We start from the raw sequence: 20,178 nt of genomic DNA, 5'->3' as shown, positions 1-20,178 counted from the left end.
CAAGTGAAGGGAGATTTGTCGCCATTTCTAAAATGAAAGTAAGCAGCAAGTAATAGATGGTGTCTTAGGCTGGGCTCTCTAGAGAAGCAAAACCAGTAAAGCATATAAATATATATATAGAGATATTTATATCGAAGAAATGGCTCACTTGATTGTAGAGGCTGGAACGTCCCAAGTTTGTGGATTAGGATAGAGGCTTATCCACAAATGCAGATTCATACAGCTGCAGGGGCTGGCAAATCCACGATCAGCAGGTTGGAGAGCAGAGCTCTTTTTGCTCACAGGCTGTGAATATCCATGATTCCCAAGATTGGCAGGCAAGACCGCAAGGCTTCTTCTGATTCACGTAGCTGCAGGGGCTGGCAAACCCAAGACCAGCAGGTCGGCAAGCAGGGCTCTGCTCACAGGCTGTGAAGATCCACAGGTAGAAAGATTGGCCAATAATTTGATAGTTCGAGTCCCAACAAACAGAGGTCAGACAAACAGGAGGCATCTGCAGGATCCGGAACGAGCAAAAAGCCAGAATGTCTGCTTATATTGGGATGCAGGCTACAACCCCAAGGAAACTCCCTTTCAACTGATTGGCTACTCACAGCAGATCTCATCATGGGAGTGATCACATATAAACCTTAAGAATCATGGCCCAGCCAAGGTGACAAACAATCTTAATCATCACAGGTGGGGGTGTCTGTGAAGGGGAGAGTTCAGCTAGTCCACAGAAGGTTTGGAGAGGGGACTGTTGGGTTGATCCAGGGCTCAAGTTTTGCCAGGCGGGTGCCACAAGACAGAGCAACAAAGGGAGTTTACAATGGCTGAGGTGATAGAACTGGGAATTTAAAGGAGGGAGGGAGGGACAGGTTGGAGGCACTGGTAGAGGGATTGGGAGGAAGCAGTAAACTCAAAGCTGGGGATCCTAATAAAGCAGAAGGGAATGACTGAGCAAGCTGGGAAGATAGGAGACTATAGTCCGAATGGTGTCTGAAGTATTAATTTCAGCAAAATGCTTGGTTCCTGGGTTGTACTGCAGTATTTGCTGGATTCCCTGATCCACTGGTCTCTAGGTCCTGGCTGTTCCAATGCTTTAAACGGGCCACCACAAACGTGCTACATATTGTTATGGCGACCCCACGTGTTTCAGAGTAGAACTGCACGCCATAAACTGACCCACCAGGCCTTTCTTCTGAGACGCCTCTGGATGGATCGCAACTACTTAGAAGCCCAGTGTTTAATCGTTTGCATCCTGTTGTCGTTGTACTGCTACCCCTTAAAAAACTCATTCCCGCGGAGTCGTTCCGACTCAGCAACCGTGTAAAAAAAAAAAAAAAACCCGTCGCCGTCGAGTAGATTCTGACTCATAGTGACCCTATGGGGCACAGTAGAACTGCTCCATGAGTTTCCAAGGAGCGGCTGGTGGATTTGAAGTGCCGACCTTTTGGTTAGCAACCCTTGCACGATGTAGCTCTTAATCACTGCGCCACCAGGTCCCTCGCAACCCCTGTTCGCCATGTTCATGTAATTTTAACAACTCTGGAGACAGAGAGGAGCCCTGATGGCGCGGTGCTTAGGAGCTCGGCTGCGAACCAAAAGGTCGGCACTTCAAATCCGCCAGCCAGTCATTGGCAACTCCATGGGGCAGCTCTACTCTGTCCTATAGGGTCTCTATGACTCGGAATCGACTTACAGCTACGCTTTGGTTCTTTTTTTTTTTTTTTTTTTGGTTTGGCGACAGAGACTCCATTCCCCTTGATGCCTTGCAGCTGTTCCGACTACAACTCCCATCGGGCTTGGCAGGCCGCTTTGTCTAGGACTACCCACATTTCTTAATCGGCTTTACCAGTCCCAGCATTCCTCGTTGTTTTCTTAACGCTCCCTCGCAGCTATCGAGTCCCAGGAATAACCAATTGGATCAGGGAGTGCGGGAGCAGGTCGGCCAATCGCCCAGTCAGAGAGGCGGGAGGGGACGTGGCCATATTCTGCCCCGCCCCTGCCCCGTGGCGCGTTATCTTGGGCAGGCTCCTAGCGCTGGATCTGAAAACATGGGCACTACCTGGGTGAGCCCCGGATGGGCGCGGCTCGCGCTCTGCCTCGCCGGCCTCGGGCTGTCACTCTACGCGCTGCATGTGAAGGCGGCGCGTGCCCGGGATAAGGATTACCGCGCGCTCTGCGATGTGGGCACCGCCATCAGCTGTTCGCGCGTCTTCTCCTCCAGGTACGCGCGGGAGTGCAAGGCGTGAGGAGCCGGGGACCCGGCTGCTTGTGGGAGCAGTGCATGGGGCCAGGTGTGCATGGGAGCCGGGCTGCTCGATGGGTCGCTGGCTGGCAAATTGGGTGTGCACAGGGGCCTGGGCAATCTCGAGATACTAGTGTCCGAAATAAGGAGTGCGGGGCAGGGGGGCAGATGGTGCAAGTAACTGGAATTCTTGTGGGTCTGGATGCGGAGAAATAGCAGTGACCGGGCAGGAAAAGGAGGTAGTGGACTTGGGATGGCGCTTGGGGTCTGGTAATGGCTGTGCCTGGGGACAGGGAGGCCGAGTCAGGCCGTGCTTGAGGGCCCAGGGTTAACGCCAAGACAGAATACGGGGTTGGCGAGGGGGGCGGGGGGAGCGGGCGAGCCGTAAGCAGTCCGGAGATTTGGGGGATCCAGGGCAAAGAGACTCCCACCCTGGTTTCAGTCTCAGGCAACTCTAAAGCTGAATCAACCGTTATTCCAAGCTTCCCATCTTGAGAAAGTCTAGGATGAAAAGAGAGGCCTATGGAGAAGCCGTGGCCAGGCCTGGCCTGGAGATGGGGGAGGGTAGGGCCAGTGACATGGAATTCTGACGTGTCCAAAGGGACGACCCCAGGAGGTCAGTGACCCTTGGACTCATAGGGATGGGGGGTGGGGAGACAGCCCAGGCAGTTTCTTGGAAACTGGCCTTCCGGGACAGGGCCCAGGGCACTAGGATAACACCTCTAACCTGGTCCTCCCCTCCCCAGGTGGGGTCGGGGCTTTGGGCTAGTGGAGCACGTGCTGGGCCCCGACAGTGTCCTCAACCAGTCCAACAGCATATTCGGTTGCATCTTCTACACACTACAGCTGTTGCTAGGTGAGTGGCCATCCAGGCCCTGCCCCTTCCCTGCAGGGCACCCCCCCTCCTTCATGACAGGCCCCTTCCCTCCTGGTCAGTCCAGCCCCATCCCATGCAGTCTTGGTGACCCAGACTAGTGACTGCTGGGCACTTTGAGGTGGGGAGGGGGAGGGAACCAACAGGGGTCTTTCAGTTGGTTTAGGTACTGTCATACTCAGAAGGGCCCTTAAAGACTTTCTAGGACCCCAGTTCTGTGGGAAAGTCTCAGAAATTCTCTCGGGGGGGCGGGGAATTCCTCTCATATAGAACTCCGCAAGAAATTCAGGATTTGGTTCTGAGGGATCACTGAACAGGAGAACCAAGGCCATGTCACAGCCTTCTATTTTTAGAGGCCCTTCCCCAACAGCCCCTGCTGTCTGGGTGGCACCGGGAAGTCATGGCAGCCCTCTAGAGGAGGCCAGTCCCTGAAGCCCATGCCTGACCCTTCTGTACCTTGCAGGCTGCCTACGTGGTCGCTGGGCCTCCATCCTGCTGGTGCTGAGTTCCCTGGTGTCTCTCGCTGGTTCTGTCTACCTGGCCTGGATCCTGTTCTTCGTGCTCTATGATTTCTGTATCGTTTGCATCACCACCTACGCCATCAATGTGGGCCTGACAGTGCTCAGCTTCCAAGGGGCCCAGGGACCCAAGGGCAAGGCCAAGGAGCACTGAACCCCGACTTGAGGCCAGACTGAACTCACCTGCTGTGCTTTGGCCCGTGAACCTTGCCCACAAAGGCCATATCTGGGTCCCTAGAAAGCCCTACAACCTGCCCCCACCATATCTCCACACAGGACAATGGACCAAATGTGCCATCCTTCTTCCTCCGCCTTAGTGCTTCTAGCCCTCTCCTCCGGGGCTAGTTTCCAAAGTTCCACCATTGCCCAGGGAGGGGAGGTTCTGAGCAATAAAATTTCTTGAATAAGTTGGCCAAGTCTGACCCATGTGGGTGCCATCTGTCTGTCAGGGTCCTCAGTGTTGGGCCTCCCCCAGTCTTACCTTTTCTGGGGCTGGGATGGATATGAGTCAGAGGGAGAGAAGAGGGCCTGCCTGGAAAGGGTGTTTAGTCCCATCACTAGCGTGCAGAGTCAGCAAGACCTGGGGCACAGTTGGCCCCCACCCCCAGGAAACAAGTTTATAGCTTGTCCCTACTCCCTACAGGAGCCAGGCCTCATCTCCTGGGAGGGCCAGGCACACACCTGCGAAGGCAAGCTGCCCTTCTGGTTCTGTGCATGCTTGCTGGAAGGTTCTTCCCATAGTCTAACATTAACCCCTCCAGCTGCCTTATCTACCAGCCCAGGCCAGTGTTGGTAGCTCTGGAGGGCTAGGGCCAGGTTATAAGCATTTTTATTTTTCCTAATATGTATTGAGCATTTACCCACATGCCAGGCATGTTTAAGAATTTGACATGTATTGACTCATTTAATCCTTATAGCAATTGTATAAAGTACTGTTGTTATCCCCTTCCTGCATGAGGAAACTGAGGTACAGAGAGGCTAAGTAACTTGCCTGAGACCACACAGCTAGTGCTGGGGATGGGGGTTTATGATGCCCTCAGGATTTGAATCCACCTGAGCCATCTCATTCCAGCACCTGTTAACTCTATCCACAGCTGCCTCTGTGTTGGGTCAGGGTTCCTGAACAGTCTGGGCAGGCCTGAGTTAGGAGTCAGGTAAAAAGGATGCGTCCTGAGTGTTCTTCCCTCCTGACTGAGATTTCTTCCAGCACCTGTGGGAAAGGTGGGCACCGCTGTAACTTTCCCAGGGAGGAGGCAGGCTCAGAGAGGTGTCAGGACTTTACAAAGTCTCATACCCAACAAGTAGCAGAGAGCCCAGCCTCCGGCACCCAGCCCCACACAAGACCTCTGTCACACAGATGGGGAGAAGGTGTGGGAAGCACCTGAGCCTGGGAGAGAGACAAGGAAGGTAAAAGGAAAAGTGAGAACTGGGAGGGCCTGCCCACTGTCCCCTTCACAGTTAGTCCAAGATGACAGTTACTCTTCTGGAAGCAAGTGTCCTTTATGCCAGGTTCTATTCTAAGTGTTTTTACATTCTACAACTGAGCTTTTCAGACAAGCCACAGACAAGATCACGCAAGTAGTAAGTGGGGGAGCTGGGATTTGAACCCAGGCAGTCTGGCTCCATGACTGTGGCCCAGAGAGGGTTGGTGACCAGCCCAGGGCTAGAAGCTGCTGACTCCCATCCCAGGAAAAGTGATGACACCTGACTCCTAGCCAACTGGGGGCGGATCAGAGGTGGAGTCAGGGAGACCCAGTGGCCTCTCAAAACAAGAACGCTGGTGGCAGAGTGGCCTGGAGCAGCATGAAGCAGAGCTGGGGACCAGGGCTGCTCATCCTGGAAGTGGTAGTCCTCATAGGGGGTGAGCCACCAGGTGTGATGGGGGAGTGGTATGGTGGGGCTCAGGGACCACCTGCCCTAGCAGCCCCTGTAGCTTGGTGTGTGTGAGGGGGCCTGGCTGTGGGTGGGCAGTCAGCTGGTCCATCTGACGCTCTGCCTGTGGCAATGTAATTGTGTCTGGCTCTGTGTGTGGGTTGCAAGTATCTGTATCAAATGGATGTGATTTTCTTGGGACTGGGTTATAGCCTGTGTCTGTCAAGACGTAATTGTGTCTGTGTGTGGTCCTGCCTATGTATGTATCCTGGTGTATTTGTGCCTGTCTGCCTCTACTTCCGGAGTGGCCTCAGACAAGTTCTGGGCCTCTCTGGCCTCAGTCTGCTCATCTTTATATCTGTCCCCTCTCTTGGACCTCCAGGCTCTGATGTTCAATGGACGTATCTGTGCATGCCTGTGATGGGGAAGGGGCAGGGCAAGGGAGCTCTTTGGTAGGATCTCTGGTGGTTTCTTGGAAGGTGGGGGAGTCTGAGTTATTAGAACAAGGGTGGGGTGAGTCTCATTCTCTTGGTGCCTTCCCCCAACCTGGACTCAACAAAAGCCTGTAATCCTTCCTCTCAGGCCTCCACGGCTGAGAGGAGAATTAGGCTAATGCTCTCAGAATACACAGGCTGCCTCCCCTGACTCAGCAGTGGGAGCAGAAGTGAGGGGGCTCCAAAGCCTGGAGGAGGGTTGGCCTGGGACCAGGTTGAACCCCAGACCCTGCTCCTCAGGCCTAGGAGTGCTGAGCACAGCAGAGGGAGAATTAATTACTGAGTCTATACTTTGAATAGGTTCCAATAAAAGCTATTTCTCTACTTCATATAAATATTTTCATTCTGGGAGGGGCTGGGGAGGTAGCCACAGAGTCACAGGCAAGGACCTATCTCCACAACCCATCCTCTCCACCCAGGCAGATAAGGCTCCCCCAATTCTTACCTGTCTCTCTCTTCCCAGGTCTTCAAGCAACTCAGTGGGGTAAGCTCTGGGCATCAATGTGGGGCCTGGACTTCCTTTTTGGGCCTGGGATGAGGGAGGGCAGAACAGAGGCCTGCTGTCAGCCTGACCCACCCCTCTCCACAGCCTGTGGGCAGGCTGGCCCTGGCCCCCCTGAGCCTCAGGAGGGCAACACAGTGCCTGGTGAGTGGCCGTGGCAGGCCAGTGTGAGGCGGCAAGGGCTCCACGTCTGCAGCGGCTCCCTGGTAGCAGATACCTGGGTCCTCACTGCTGCCCACTGCTTTGAAAAGTGAGTCATGGCTGGAGTCAGACAGGGTTTCCAGCTTTGGAGGGTGGGTGACTCCCCCAAACCCCACCAGACTAGTCTCTGCTCCTAGCATAATAAAAGTACTGTCTATTGAGAATCTGCCACATTCCAGGTAGGTATTACCCTGTTAATTCTAACAACCTTTCATGGGAGAAGCTTTACAGATGAGAAAGCCGAGGCTGAGAGAAGGGAAGCACCTTGCTTAAAGCCACAGGTTGATATTTCTGCCCTTCTTTCACCTGCCTTCTGCTGTCTCCCATGGTGTCACTGCCCCCAACTTCCCTTGTACTTACTGGCCTTTGTCCTTCCCCTTCCAGGGCAGCAGCGACAGAACTGGACTCCTGGTCAGTCGTCCTGGGTTCTCTGCAGCAGCAGGGGCTGAGTCCAGGGGCTGAGGAGGTGGGCGTGGCTGAGCTGCAATTGCCCAGGGCCTACACCCATTACAGCCAGGGCTTGGACCTGGCCCTGGTGCGGCTCACCCACCCCACAGCCCACACACCCCTCTGCCTACCTCAACCGACCCATCACTTCCCCTTTGGAAACTCTTGCTGGGCCACTGGCTGGGACCAAGGCACCAATGATAGTACGTGCTATCCCAGACTGGAGCCTAGAGAGGCACTCTGCTTGCCCAAGGTCATACAACTCAGCTCCTAATGATCTGGCTCCCATTCTCCCTGCCACCACCACCCCCTCGGTAGCCCAGATTCCACCCTCAGCCCATCTCTTTTATCAGCTCCCAGGACCCTGCGGAATTTGCGCCTGCGTCTCATCAGCCGCCCAACGTGTAACTGTCTCTACAACCGGCTGCACCAGCGGCCACTGGCCAGCCCAGCCCGGCCCGGCATGCTGTGTGCGGGTGCCCAGCCTGGGGTGCAAGGGCCCTGTCAGGTCTGAGTGGAGCAGAAGGGAAGGGTCTTGGGCAGGGGGCTTGACTTGGAGGGGTGGATGGAGGGACTGCAGTCAGAGGATCAGAGGATGTGTAGCCGGGGCTGGGGCTCAGGCATCTGTCCTTGGCTCTGCTGCCCGGCTACAGGGGGACTCTGGGGGCCCTGTGCTATGCCGAGAGCCCGATGGACACTGGGTCCAGGCTGGAATCATCAGTTTCGCATCAAGCTGTGCCCAGGAGGACACTCCGGTGCTGCTGACTGACGTGGCTGCCTACAGCTCCTGGCTGCAGGCTCGAGCTCAGGGGGCAGCCTTCCTGGCCCAGAGCACAGAGACCCCAGAGATCAGTGATGAGGACAGCTGTATAGGTATGAGTAGGGGGCAAAGGGAGTGGAATAAGTGGGGATACCCAGGCCTGCATGACCTCTTGGCAGTGGGTGGAAGCCCTAGTGAAACAAATCTCAGCTTGGAATAGAGAACTGATGCAGGGCCTTCACACACAGCCAGTGGGCTCTTAAGGCCCCTTCCAGCCCCTAGGCTGGGAACAGCTCCCTTAGGGATGAGGAGCACAGATGATTTGGGAGTTTATGGATCTGGAGTTTACCCAGGAAGACTCATCCCTGAGGCCTGGTGAAGGTTTTGGGGCAAGTTGCAAGTTCCCAGGCAGGGACCCAGCGAGACTGGATAAGGCAGGGCTCCCATGCAGAATTCTGGTGAAATGACTAACATGCAAATCTCATGCAAAATAATCCCTAGTGAGGAAGCTGTGTCGATGGCAAAAGAAACACGTCAGCCAGAAATTCTGGGGCCAGTCCAGGCCTGGAGGGGTGTACACCAGTGGGAGTGATAAGCAGGGTCACTCCCATTAAGCTGGGGCAGGAGGACTGTCCAGACCATTAGAGTTAAAAGCTCTAGCCCTGGGTTTTGAATCCCAAGTCTGCTACTTGCATGTGGTTGCAAAACTAGAAAGCCACTTAACCTCTCTGAGCTTCGGTTTCCTCATATGCAAATGAGGCTAATGAAATCCAACTCATGAGGATATTGTGGGGATTTAATAGCACATGGGGAAGTACTTAATGCAGTGCCTGGCACAGTGAGAATTTAAGAAGTCAGGTGATGTAATCTGTTTCAGCCTGTGGGTCTCTGAGGAGAGAAGGCCCACAGGCAGGAGCCCCCTCCCCATGGCCCTGGGACGCTAGGCTGAAGTACCAAGGGAACCTGGCCTGTGGCGGAGCGCTGGTGTCAGAGGAGGTGGTGCTGACTGCTGCCCACTGCTTCATCGGGTGAGCCCATGCCCCTCCCATTTGTGCCCCCTGCCCCTGCCGGCAGCCCCACCACTCAGTGCTGTCAACACTGCCTCTACACAGGCGCCAGAGCCCAGAGGAATGGAGTGTAGGGTTGGGGGATGGACCAGAGGAGCGTGGCCTGAAGCAGCTCATCCTACATGGGGCCTATACCCACCCAGAGGGGGGCCATGATGTGGCCCTCTTGTTGCTGGCCCAACCTGTGACACTGGGCCCCAGCCTTCGGCCCCTCTGCCTGCCCTACGCTGACCACCACCTGCCTGATGGGAAACGTGGCTGGGTCCTGGGGCTGTCCCACCAAGAAACAGGTACGTAGGACCAGTGCAACCAGTAGCTGCCCATCCAGCTTAAAGGCTAGTGAACAGCCAGATCTTCTCCCTTGCCCTGTAGGCATCAGCTCCCTCCAGACAGTACCTGTGACCCTCCTGGGGCTCAGGGCTTGTAGCCGGCTGCATGCAGCCCCTGGGGGCGACGGCATCCCCATTCTGCCAGGGATGGTGTGTAGCAGTGCTGTGGGAGAGCTGCCCCGCTGTGAGGTGAGCCCCAGCTCCCAAACCTTACCCCTCAGACTCCTGGCATCCCTTGCCCTGCAGCTAACGAAGAGACCAACTGCCAGGCTTAGCCTCCAGCCCTGCCTTTTCATCTGAAACCAGGCCTCCTGCCAACTGACCCCCACATAGCCAGTGTCTCAGCCCCTAGCCCTTTCTGCCTCCCCCTACTCCCCACAGCGCTCTACGGGGTGGGGGGGAGAGGAAGTCACCCAGTGTCACCTCATCCCTGGCAGGGCCTGTCTGGGGCACCACTGGTGCATGAAGTGAGGGGCATGTGGTTCCTGGCTGGGCTACACAGCTTTGGAGATGCTTGCCAAGGTCCTGCCAGACCTGCAGTCTTCACGGCACTCCCGGCCTATGAGGACTGGATCAGCAGTTTGGACTGGCAGGTCTACTTCGCTGAGCCGGAGCCGGAGCCTGAGGCCGAGACTGGAAGCTGCCCAGCCGACATGAGTATGTGGGCCTGGGCCCCTCCTGCCAACGCCCTCTCCAGGTCTTCTCTCTGACTGCCCTTCTCTCAGTCTAGGAAAACAGCCGTTCTGACGCACCTCTAGCTGCCCAGGTGCCTGGGGTGGGACAGACTTATTTGGATTCAAATTCTGGTGTAGTCATTATGTGACTTAGCTCAGGCCTCACAACCTCTCTGGACCTTAGTTTTCTCATCTGTCATGGGGGCCCAGTAACACCTTCGTCCTCCCTGAAGGAAGGAGGAAAGTTGTGAGGATGAGGCCAACCCCACCCCCTTCCTCTCCCTGACAGGCCAACCCAGCAGCTGTTGACTGGTGGCTTTGGGCCGACTGCAGATTGCCACAAACACAATGAGGCAATTCCTGCTTCACTGCCTCTGCCCTCCCCATGCCTCCCACCCAAGTGCGATTCCAGGCTCTGAGGCAGACCCAACAACCCAGGGGCTCTCAGACGGGACCTGCCCAGGACAGGCAACTGCCCCTACTCCCCACCCTGCCCAAGCCTCTGCTGACCATCAGCCCCTGCAGGACAGGGAGATGATGCCTGTGGGTGCTTCCCACAACCAGCTCTGCTGGCTTGGGTGCCCACCACCAGCATTCCCTATCCTACATCCCCTTCGACATAATCACAACAGCCAAGTGTTTTGAAAATTTCCTTTTTTTTTGGGAGGGGGGGAGCAATTTTCCTTTTTTTAAACTTAAATAAATTGTTACAAAATAGACTTTAGAAAATAAGTTACAAATTATAGCAAAAGGCTCCCCTTCCACAGGCAACATTCTTGCCCATGGCTCTCTGACTCTGCCTCTCCCTGGGGTTGGAGTCCTCGGCGGGTGGGCCCTGCCCAGGACCTCGGCAGAACATGCCACTAGGCTTCTTGCAGGGCTGGTCACAGGGCAGAGCATGGTGACAAAGGCTAGGGGAGGGAGGCCCTTCAAGGACAGGGACATGAGGAACACCCCACTCCCTCCCTGGGAAAGAAGCCAGAGCCAGGCTCCTCTCCACAGGGGGAGGGGAGATAAGTAGTCTGGATGACCAAACTACTCCTGAGTGAAACATGGAGATCAAATCCTTCCCTCCCCCCCCCCCCCCCACTATTCTGATCTTTGGAGACTTGGAGTTCAGAGGGAAAAGTTGAGGTTTGCAGGCCACTGGGGTGAAGGGTCCAGGAGTGGAGTCAGGGTAGGTGGAGGGGGCAATGACGAGTCCCCTCTGCCCGCTGCTGGTGCCGCTGGAGCTCCTGGGGGGAAACAGAGAGAGGTCACTGACTGAGGGGGCAGACTCCACACACCTTGTACCCCCTCCCAGGCCTGCAGGCCATTCCGTGGCCCCAGAAAGCCTGGGAGCCCCAATTATTTCCCCAGACCTGGCTAACTGCCTCCTCACTTACTCCCTCAAGTCACAAGAAATCCTTTATTCTGAAAGCCATTCCTTCAGCCTCTCAAGGGAATCTCACCCACCATCCCTGCCTTCCCTGACAATCTCTGGCCAAGGGCCCACCATCTCCAGGTTACCCACCCTTGACTGCCACTAATGTTTAAGGGGTCCTGGGGTAAGGGCCGCCTATCTCTAGAGGTGGAGAGAGAACGCAGGGCTTGCTGAGCAAATAGGCTGCAGCCGCAGCCTCCCTGACTGGGCTGGGTGGAAGTGATTTTACATGCAGATTGCCCTCTGATAGAGGATGTGAGACAGGGGCTAATGACTCTTGCTACAGCAGAGCCTCGCTTCAAATAAACAATTATCTGTGACTCAGTCCTCCAGTTAAAGGTGTGCTTGGGGCTGGGTGGGGGGAGGTGTGCACACGGAAAAGTGGTTTGGTTGGATTCTAAAAAGGAGAGACACAGAGAGGAAAAAAGGAGCTGAATAAAGGGAAGAAGACGTGTGGGCAGGGACGGGTTCCCCAATAAGCAAGGTACACAGGGGCTTACTTGTGCTTACTTACTAGTCTGTGTTGTGTAATCTCACCTGTTTTCCACATCAGCGATGCGGTGAAACCCATGTGAAATTACACACTACAGATTAGCAAGTAAACACAAGCCCGTGCACACCTTGCTTACTGGTTAATCCACCCCTGGATGTGGGGCAACAAGGAAAGAAACAAGGACTTGGGTGCCAAGCAGTGACCCAGTTTCTGTGGCCAAGTCAGCAGTGAAGCCATAAAGAAGTCCAGTCTGGAGGTGCCCCCACACCTCATTCCTCCTTCCCTGGTTCCTTGCCTACTCTGGTCTAGGAACGAACAAAATGAGATCAAATCAACGGCTTCATCTTTCTTTCTGGAAGTTAGGACTTTAGGAACTGAATCCGGACAGTTTCCGGTTGTGGTAGCCAGGTGGTCCCCACCCACCACCCCTTCTAAAACAAAGACCACTCCTCTTGGATGGGGCACAGCAGAAGAGCCCAGACACTGCCTCTGACAACTATTCCCTACACTGCCCCACCCAACATGCCATCTATTTACCTGACACGGGTTCAGACCTCAGCCCCCAACAGGCAGCATCCTCAAACTATTTCTTCCTCCATAGCCAAGCCCCGGCCCACCTCTTTGAATCCATGTGACCCTCTCTCCTCTTTCCTTGCTCCTCCACCCACCTTGGGGCCTGATTTCGCCCTCTGCTGTGAGCCCACCTCCTCCAAGGTCCCTCCAATCAATCCTCTGCCCAAGCCCATTCACGCCCCCCCCATACCGGAGCCGGCCACTGTCCATTCCTCCTGGTGCTGCTGCTGGTGCTGCAGGAAGCTGATTTGGCGACGGAAGTGGCGGGGACAATGGGGGCAGGTGAAGGGCCCCTCCCGGGGTGCATGGACCCGCCCATGGCCCTCCAGCCGGGCAGCTGTCCGGAAAGCCTTGCCACAGATGCTGCAGCGGTGGCGCTTGGGGTCCGTATGGGTCCTGCCATGGTTCTTGAGGGACAGTAGGTTGGGCAGAAGCTTGGGGCAGAGGGAGCAGGGATAGAGTCCAGTGGTGTGGGCCTTCTGGTGGTTCAGCAGGCTACCAGCGTGGCGGTAGGAACGCCCACACTGGGCACAGCGGAAGGGCCGCTCTTCATCTTCAGCCCCTGTGGACTTTACTCCTTGCCCTCTACTAGCTCTCCCAGCGTTCTCTCCTGGAGCCCTAGAGGGTTCTGATGGGGTCTCCTGGGCTTTCCCTTGACCAAGGAGACCCACCTGGTTCTCTGTAGTCCCAGCTTTGGGATCCCTGGCCTCCTCCATCTGGAGTGGCACCTGACTGAGGCCCCTGGCATGAGTTTGCAGGTGGCTGGCTAGTTCTTGGTGGGACTGAAAGGCCTTGCCACAGTCAGGGCAGGCAAAGGTCTGAGCAGCTATGTGGTTGTGGCTGTGGCTCTTGGTGGCCACAGGGTTCAAGAATTCCTTGGAGCAGAGCAGACAATAGTGACGGTCTGTCTTGTGAGTGTTGTGGTAGTTCAAAAGCCCGCCTAATCGGCAGTAGGTCTTGCCACACTGGCAGCAGGAAAAGGGGTGGCTCTCTGGCTGAAGCTGAGAGCTGCTGTCTCCATCGTTCCAGCTATTCCTATGACTCATACTAGGTTCACTGGGCTTGCTGTTGCCAAGGTGGCAAGGGCTCCTGGGGACACTGTCCCATGACTCGTCTTTGGGATTAGTCGGTACCTGACCCCGAGGAACCCAACCTCCATCATGATTCACTGGTCCCCTGTCTCCTTGCCACCCATCTGCCTTCCCCATGATCCCCCTAGACAGTGGCCCTCTGGCTTCTGAACCTGCTGCCCTGATGGTGCTCTGACCGTGCTCACCTGACCGCATGGCTCCATCCTCCAGCTGAGGTACTGCCTCATTACCACATGATCTGCCCGCGAGTCCAGCCAGCTTCCCCTCACTGCCCCCTGTGCCATCTGGGCCTCCCTGGCCACTGGCCAGCTCCCTTTTGGTCTCCTCCTCATGCTCTCGCAGGTGGCGCTCCAAAGAGCCCCGGCCAGGGAAGCCCCGGCCACAGAGGGCGCAGCGCACGGCTGCCCGCCGGGACCTCCCTGCCCGCCGCCGCCGGCTCTCTACGTGCAGCCTCTGGTGGTCCTTCAGTGCCATGCGGTTGGAATAGGTCTTGGGGCAGGTGGGGCAGCTGTACTGGCCTGTCTCATGGCTGCGCCGGTGATTCAGGAGGCTCCCGGCGTGGCGGTAGGTCCGCCCACACTGCCCACACGGGAAGGGCCGATCTTCCCGAGTCAGTTTTCGGGAGCCCCCACCCCCACGCCGCTCAACGTGGACTCGCTGGTGGCTGGCCAGCTGTTTCCGCAGGCGGAAGGCCTTCCCACACTCGCCGCACCGGAAACGCCGGGGATCCGCATGGATGCGCCGATGGTTCTTGAGGGACATAAGGTTGGAGAAGCCCTTGGAGCAGGCCTGGCAGCCGAAGTGGCCGGTCTGATGGCTCTGCCGGTGATTGATGAGGCTGCCTGCGTGCTTGTATGACCGACCACACACCTCGCAGCTGAAGGGCCGCTCAGAGCTGGCTTCAGTCTGGCAGCCCTTCTCTGCAGTCTCCAACCTCAGCTCTGTCTCCTCCCCCTTCACAGTGGTCTCCACCCATGCCTCTTCTTTCACCTTTGCCAGTTCCTCTGAGGGCTCCACTTTAAGTTCTTCCTGGAGCTTCTCCACTTCCGCCTGCCCCAGGCCCTCCTCTGCCGTGATCTGGGGCTCACAGCTACCTTCCGCCTCTGGGATGGGCCCCACCTGGGGCTCAGAGCCTTTGCAGCGGGGGTGGTTTCGTAGATGATTCCGGTAGGCAGCCAGGTTGGGATAGCAGCGGGAGCAGACAGGGCAGATGAAGTCTCCAGTCTGGTGGATCTTGCGGTGGTTCACCAGGCTACCCCCGTGGCGATAGGTCTTGCCGCATTGGTTGCAGCGGAAGGGCCGGGGCTGGGCCTCCAAGGAACTTTCACCACCCTGCATGCAAAAGTTTTCTGCAACTGTGGCACCTCCTCCCTCTCCAGACTTCATGTCTGCACCCTCCCCAGAGACTGAGGTCACTGTGCCCTCACAGACACCATCTGTAACCATCTCTGTGCCATTACCTGACTCTTCCAAGTGGCTGGGTGCCTTGTCTATGGTGTTCCCAAAAGCACCACCCAGACTTTGGTGGTGACGCTCCAGGCTCCCCAGGTCGTCATAGGTCTGTCCGCAGCAGCCACAGATGTGCCCATAGCCTGCTCCATCCAGCGCCTCCACCTCCCGCTGCAGTTGATTCAGCAGCTCTGCTTCTGAGAGCTGCAATGGAGGGCTCTGGGTAGAGGCTGCCTCTGTTGCTCCTTCCTCCTCTCCCTCCTCTTCCGAGCCCTCAGTCCCACCAGCGGAGTCATGAGCCTGGCGCCGGTGAAGCCTGTAGCCAGCCCGCCCGGGGAAGATCATGCCACAGAGGCAGCAGAGAAAAGGCTGTGCCGAGCTCACCTCGCCGGGCCCGTGGTTCCGGAAGTGGCTGCGCAGGGCAGGCAGTGAGTCAAACTCCTTTGGGCAGAGGGAGCACTGATAGATGCCTGGTGGATGGCAGGGCCTGTGGCTCAACAGGCCGGTTGCATGAGGGAAAGAATGCCCGCAGTCGGAACATGTGTGGGAGGCGTCAGCCTGCCAGCTAGAGACAGCTTCAGCAGAGGGAGGCGAAGACCTGGGCAGGTCTGCGGCTGGTTTCTGGTCTTCAATCACCCGAGTGAGGCCGTCACAGAAACGGGCCCCACTGCCTTCCTCATCACCTGGGATGTCCAAGCTGTCAAGAAAACAGTTCTCCTTTCTTTCTGGTCCTTCCTTGTCGCCTCTGTGCTCTTTATCACCCTGGAAACAGGCCTCATCCCTCTCAAGCCCACATTTGTCCCCCTCAGGTTCAGCCTGCGAACAGTCCCCATCACTTTCCACGTTGCCTTCAGCCCCACTAGGACTCTCTCCTGAAGAGTCCTGGGGAAAGTCTGGGCTCTCACTGTCTTCCACCAACTCCTGGGCCCAGTCCTCTGCTGACGGGAGCTTGGCACCGCCCCCACCACCCACACTGCCAGCCCGCCTCCGGTGTCGCCTACTCCGCCGCCGACTGTGGCGTCGCAAATGGTTCTTCATGGCAGCCATGGTGTGGAAGTGTTTGGCACAGGCCCCACAACTGAAGTCCCCCGTCTGGTGGGTCTGCCTGTGGTTGATAAGACTGCCTGAGTGGCGATAGCTTTTTCCACAGTCTTGGCAGGCAAACGTCCGAGGAGGTGATACCCTGGTCTCTGCCTGGCTGTTTTCCCCTTCTCCTCCCCCATGGGTCCGGCCATGATGGTCAAGGCTCTCAGGGTCTTCAAAGAGCAGCCCACAGACACTACAGATCTGTGGTGGTGCCCCACCTGTGCCTGGGAGGGTATCAGCGGCCTCCTCTTCATGCTTGCACCCATGCCCCTGATCTACATGTGGGGCTGCCTCTGCTCCCACCTCGAGGTGGCTGGGGGGACCCTCGGCCCCTGGGCCTGCACTGCGGCGAGCAGCCTTGCAGTGTACACGAACGTGGTTACGCAAAGCCATGAGGTTGGAGTACTTGCGAGGACAGAGTGAACACTGGTACTCTCCTGTCCGGTGAGTGTGGCGGTGGTTCACCAGGCTCCCCCGGTGGCGGTAGGCTCGACCACACTCATTGCACTTATAGGGGCGATGATCCAGGGCGGTAGTGGGGTCTTCTTCTTCTTTGGGGGTGGTCTCAGACAGAGTCAGGGAAGATGGTGTCACTGATGACTGCCTACCCTCCCCAGTCCCTTGCCGGGGTTTGTGATGAGCCCGCACATGGTTTTTGAGGGCTGCCGCATTGAATAGCTGCTTGGAACAGATGGAGCAGGGGTAGACACCTGTCTGGTGGCTCTTGCGATGGTTGATGAGGCTCCCAGCGTGGCGGTAAGTGCGTCCACAATCCTCGCAGCGGAAAGGCCGGTATTCCTCCAGGCTACTGTCCTCTAGCTCCCCAGGGGTGCTGAGTTCCCCAGAGCCGTTGAGCATCTGCGCAGTAGCAAGCTGGTCCCGAATGCTCTCATTTATGTGCCCGTTGGTGGTTGGCATCCCCTTCTCTTCCCACGGCTTCTCCTGCCTTTCGCCCTCATGGGACTGCTGGTGTTCCAGCAGCTCCCGGGGGAGCCGGAAGGCACGGGGGCAGTGGGGACACCGGTAAGGCCGATACTGGGCATGGAGCCGGGAGTGGTTCTTCAGAGCCATCAGGTTAGAGAACTCCTTGAAGCAGATAGCACAAGGATAGATGCCCAGGGTGTGGCTCTGACGGTGGTTGGTGAGGCTTCCAGCATGCTTGTAGGTCTTCCCACATTGGCTGCACTTGTACCGCCGTTCCTCCTCTGCAGGAGAGGACTGGGTAGGCTCCTGGCCCCCTGTGAAGTTCACAACTGATTCAGCCAAATACTGTTCCAAATTGCTAAGGAGGTTGCTGGCTGGGGTGGGGAGAGGCGGGGCTCTGGCAGAGTTGGTGGTGGCCCCCCAGTGCTTTGTACGCTCCTCAGGATCTGGCTGGCTTTCCCAGCCTTCTCTTTGTCTAGTGGATGGATCCTCCCAAGTACCTCGAGCTGCCCTGGGGTCAGGCCCAGACTCACAGCCAGGCGTCTCTTCGGTATGTTTTGCCTGGTTTTCCCAGCCTTCCTCAGAGCCAAGCTTCTGGCTCCATGAGTCAGTGGACGCCATCTCACCTTGGAAGCATGGGGTGGCTTCCTTGGGGCGAGGAGGCCTGTGCCTGCGGCGGCCCTCAGGAGCATGAGTCCTCATGTGGCTTTTGAGGGCCATGGGATTGGTGAAGTCCTTGCCACAGGTGGTACAGGGGAAAAGGCCAGTCTCGTGGGTGCGGCGGTGGTTGACCAGGCTCCCGGGATGACGGTAGCCCCGCCCACACTGCTGACAGCGGTAGGGCCTGGGGATTTGGTCAGTGTCCTCAGTGACCCGGTTGGGAGATGGATGGAGCAGTTCTCGGTGCCGGACCAGTTCTGGGAGGCTAGGAAAGTGGCGTTGACAGTCAGAGCAGCTGAATGAGGCAGGCACGTCCTCCATGGGGCAGTGCGGCAGAAAACTGGGGGTTCAGGAAGAGCAGAGAGGTGGCAGCAGCATCTTCCTCTGGTGGAGGGGCCAAGGCCTAGGAAGAAGAGGCAGTGGTCAGAAGGCCAGCCTGAATTAACTCTGCCTCTTGAATCCATGAGCCAAAAGTTTACCAGGGGCCAGAGAGAGGTTCCCTAAGCATCAATGCCCAGGGATCTGGTTTCTACTGGATCTAAACTAGAGGCACCGTCGTTGAAGTCCTTCCTGCACGTAAGCTCCCCAAATATGGAAACTCCCCTAGAACAAACTCATCCCTAGAACCACAGATAAGAAAGTCCTGGAGGATGCAGCCTACTTCTGATCACAAGCATTATCCTATTCTCCAGACCAGATCCAAAAGGTCTTACTGCCCCTGACCTTCTGCTCTCTATAATCCTGGAACAAGAAAACGTATCTCCTCTAACATCTTAAAAAGAAAACAGACCTTTTCTAGGCCTTTCAATAAGAGAAGACCAATCCTTCCTTCATTCCTCAGCTAAAAAGACAAGACTGCTGATAGTGCCTGGAAGCCCTGACAAAGCAGCCTCTTTCTCTAGCTGACACCTGAGGACCTGAGAGGTTAGAGGTGCCCCTTTGGAGAAAGGCTGACTCATTCTCTCACCTCCTCTATTCCTTTCGGCTTTACAACGTCTCCTTCCCAAAAGACTTATCCTGGCCACTTCCTTCACTTGCTGCCCCTGACCCCAAACTACCTTCCATCGTGGAAATCCCATTCCATTTCCGGTTGCTCTTCATCCCCTATTTCTTCATCTTAGTCTCATCATCATCCCGTCTCCTTTTTTCACCTATTTAAGTACTGATGATAACGACAACAACACATGCTAACTGAGCATTACTGGGCGATACACACTGCCCTAAGCAAAGTATAGTGTCATTTAAGCCTCACAACACACCGTAATGCCCCTCAAATCCCAGTTTACATGTGAGCCAACCACTGAACTCACGCGGTCTTCGCTCCAAAGCCCTTGCTCTCTCTCCATAGCAGCTTCTCATGCATCCTATTTCACCTTGGCCTTCTCCGACTCTGATTCTTCACTCCCATGGGACCCCATGATAATGCCTATCTCCAGCTCTAAACTCCCTCACTGAACCTGCTCCCCGAATTCTCACCTCACAAAGCCGCTTCACTCGAGTCTCCTCCCCAGCCTATCACCACCAAGGTCCTCTGCCCTCATCTCCTCTGTCAGTATCCTCTCAGGACCCCCACCTCGCACGGGCAGCCCCTTCTCTTTCCCGCAGCGGGCGCGTCCGTTGGGGACTGCGGGTGGCAGGCAGTAGGACAGCGAACAGGGACGCGCCTGCGCACTGGGACCCTTACCCTAACTGCAGCCGCGCGCCCGAAGGGGTGGCGGTGGGGGACTCTCGCGCTTCCACGTACGCATTCAGACAGGGTTCCCAGGGAGATGCGAGAGCAGGGAAAGAAAGAGGCGGAGAAAAAGAAAAAAAGGTGTAGAGGGATCTAGGACACAGCTAGCACGAGCAGAAGTCTACTCCCGAGCTCCGCGGACACTTCCTATTGTTACTAGGAAACAGGAAGTGTCCGAGGCGCAAACGCTTCCCCGCGAAACCTCAGCATCGGGAACATTTCCTTTCCCGCCTCCAAACAGCCATCTATGAAGACACACTTCCGGAGTTAGTGGATAAGCAGGCAAACACGACTTTTGGCCCCGCCCACGTAGGTCACAGTGCTATTATACGCACTAACCTTAGCCACACTTCCGGCGAGAATCTCAAAAATCGTTCCGGTGCATATTGCATGAAGGCAGAGCTGGGAAAAAAAACAGGGTTCTGCAGCCCTGGCTTCAGTACCTTGGCGGTATTTTTCGCGGGGCTCCCTGGAAAACTTCTCCCAAGACCGATGGGGGAAGCTTCATTAAATTCACTTCTGGCTATTAAAGGAAATATTGTGGACTATAAGCGGATTTAGGGACTACAAAACCTGAGCATGGCCTTTCTGTCCTCCCACCTTCTAGTTCTTGGAGACATTTCCGGTGAACTGGACCCAAGCTAGCAATAACCGGGTGTATACCATAATCCTGGCCGGCGTTCCTTGCCCACAGCACCCACGGACTCCTGGCAAGATGTTTCCCAGCCACTACAGGCTAGGGGTGCTCCGGTAAACCTTTCCTTCCTTCGGTGTCTAGA

The 20,178-nt window shown here is 56.4% G+C and overlaps 3 protein-coding genes across 8 annotated transcripts; 2 read left to right on the top strand and 1 right to left on the bottom strand.

Moving 5' to 3' along the window:
- Positions 1–1,835: 1,835 nt before the first annotated feature.
- On the top strand, positions 1,836–4,057 carry VKORC1 (vitamin K epoxide reductase complex subunit 1). 2 transcript variants are annotated; one of them, XM_049904540.1, is made up of 3 exons: positions 1,843–2,209; positions 2,977–3,086; positions 3,568–4,057. In XM_049904540.1, the coding sequence occupies exons 1-3, from the start codon at positions 2,037–2,039 to the stop codon at positions 3,774–3,776; spliced, it is 492 nt and encodes a 163-aa protein (XP_049760497.1). In that variant the 5' UTR covers positions 1,843–2,036; the 3' UTR covers positions 3,777–4,057. The 2 variants fall into 2 exon arrangements, with proteins under 2 accessions (XP_049760498.1, XP_049760497.1); XM_049904541.1 differs by lacking the exon at positions 2,977–3,086 and having other exon boundaries at positions 1,836–2,209; positions 3,568–3,673.
- A 2,041-nt stretch (positions 4,058–6,098) lies between these two features.
- Positions 6,099–10,520, top strand: PRSS53 (serine protease 53). Its single transcript, XM_049904544.1, has 9 exons — positions 6,099–6,740; positions 7,076–7,341; positions 7,492–7,646; positions 7,792–8,011; positions 8,776–8,926; positions 9,011–9,255; positions 9,338–9,483; positions 9,732–9,951; positions 10,258–10,520. Exons 1-9 carry the CDS (start codon positions 6,490–6,492, stop codon positions 10,275–10,277), a joined length of 1,674 nt encoding a protein of 557 aa, XP_049760501.1. The 5' UTR covers positions 6,099–6,489; the 3' UTR covers positions 10,278–10,520.
- A 99-nt stretch (positions 10,521–10,619) lies between these two features.
- ZNF646 (zinc finger protein 646) lies at positions 10,620–20,150 on the bottom strand. 5 transcript variants are annotated; one of them, XM_049904417.1, is made up of 4 exons: positions 20,063–20,142; positions 19,739–19,801; positions 12,648–18,070; positions 10,620–11,203 (listed from the first exon to the last, which is right to left on the bottom strand). In XM_049904417.1, the coding sequence occupies exons 3-4, from the start codon at positions 17,986–17,988 to the stop codon at positions 11,085–11,087; spliced, it is 5,460 nt and encodes a 1,819-aa protein (XP_049760374.1). In that variant the 5' UTR covers positions 17,989–18,070; positions 19,739–19,801; positions 20,063–20,142; the 3' UTR covers positions 10,620–11,084. The 5 variants fall into 5 exon arrangements, with proteins under 5 accessions (XP_049760374.1, XP_049760371.1, XP_049760372.1 ...); XM_049904414.1 differs by lacking the exon at positions 19,739–19,801 and having other exon boundaries at positions 20,063–20,150; XM_049904415.1 differs by lacking the exon at positions 19,739–19,801 and having other exon boundaries at positions 20,000–20,086.
- Between the last annotated feature and the right edge of the window lie 28 nt (positions 20,151–20,178).

This window comes from Elephas maximus, chromosome 12 (genome assembly GCF_024166365.1).
Source record: "Elephas maximus indicus isolate mEleMax1 chromosome 12, mEleMax1 primary haplotype, whole genome shotgun sequence".
Taxonomy (NCBI): Eukaryota; Metazoa; Chordata; class Mammalia; order Proboscidea; family Elephantidae; genus Elephas; species Elephas maximus.
The sequence above is the reverse complement of the archived record's forward strand: the minus strand, read 5'-3'. Positions and strand labels throughout refer to the sequence as shown.

Bases quoted from the DNA above. Each gene is read 5' to 3' on its own strand.
- ZNF646 (XM_049904414.1), bottom strand. From the start codon at position 17,988: ATGGAGGACGTGCCTGCCTCATTCAGCTGCTCTGACTGTCAACGCCAC. The intron at 11,204-12,647 runs GTATGGGGGGGG...GTTTCCCCCCAG, and splicing joins ATGGACAGTGGCCGGCTCCG to GAGCTCCAGCGGCACCAGCA.
- VKORC1 (XM_049904540.1), top strand. From the start codon at position 2,037: ATGGGCACTACCTGGGTGAGCCCCGGATGGGCGCGGCTCGCGCTCTGC. The intron at 2,210-2,976 runs GTACGCGCGGGA...TCCCCTCCCCAG, and splicing joins TCGCGCGTCTTCTCCTCCAG to GTGGGGTCGGGGCTTTGGGC. The intron at 3,087-3,567 runs GTGAGTGGCCAT...TGTACCTTGCAG, and splicing joins CACACTACAGCTGTTGCTAG to GCTGCCTACGTGGTCGCTGG.
- PRSS53 (XM_049904544.1), top strand. From the start codon at position 6,490: ATGTGGGGCCTGGACTTCCTTTTTGGGCCTGGGATGAGGGAGGGCAGA. The intron at 6,741-7,075 runs GTGAGTCATGGC...TTCCCCTTCCAG, and splicing joins GCTGCCCACTGCTTTGAAAA to GGCAGCAGCGACAGAACTGG. The intron at 9,952-10,257 runs GTATGTGGGCCT...TCTCCCTGACAG, and splicing joins AAGCTGCCCAGCCGACATGA to GCCAACCCAGCAGCTGTTGA.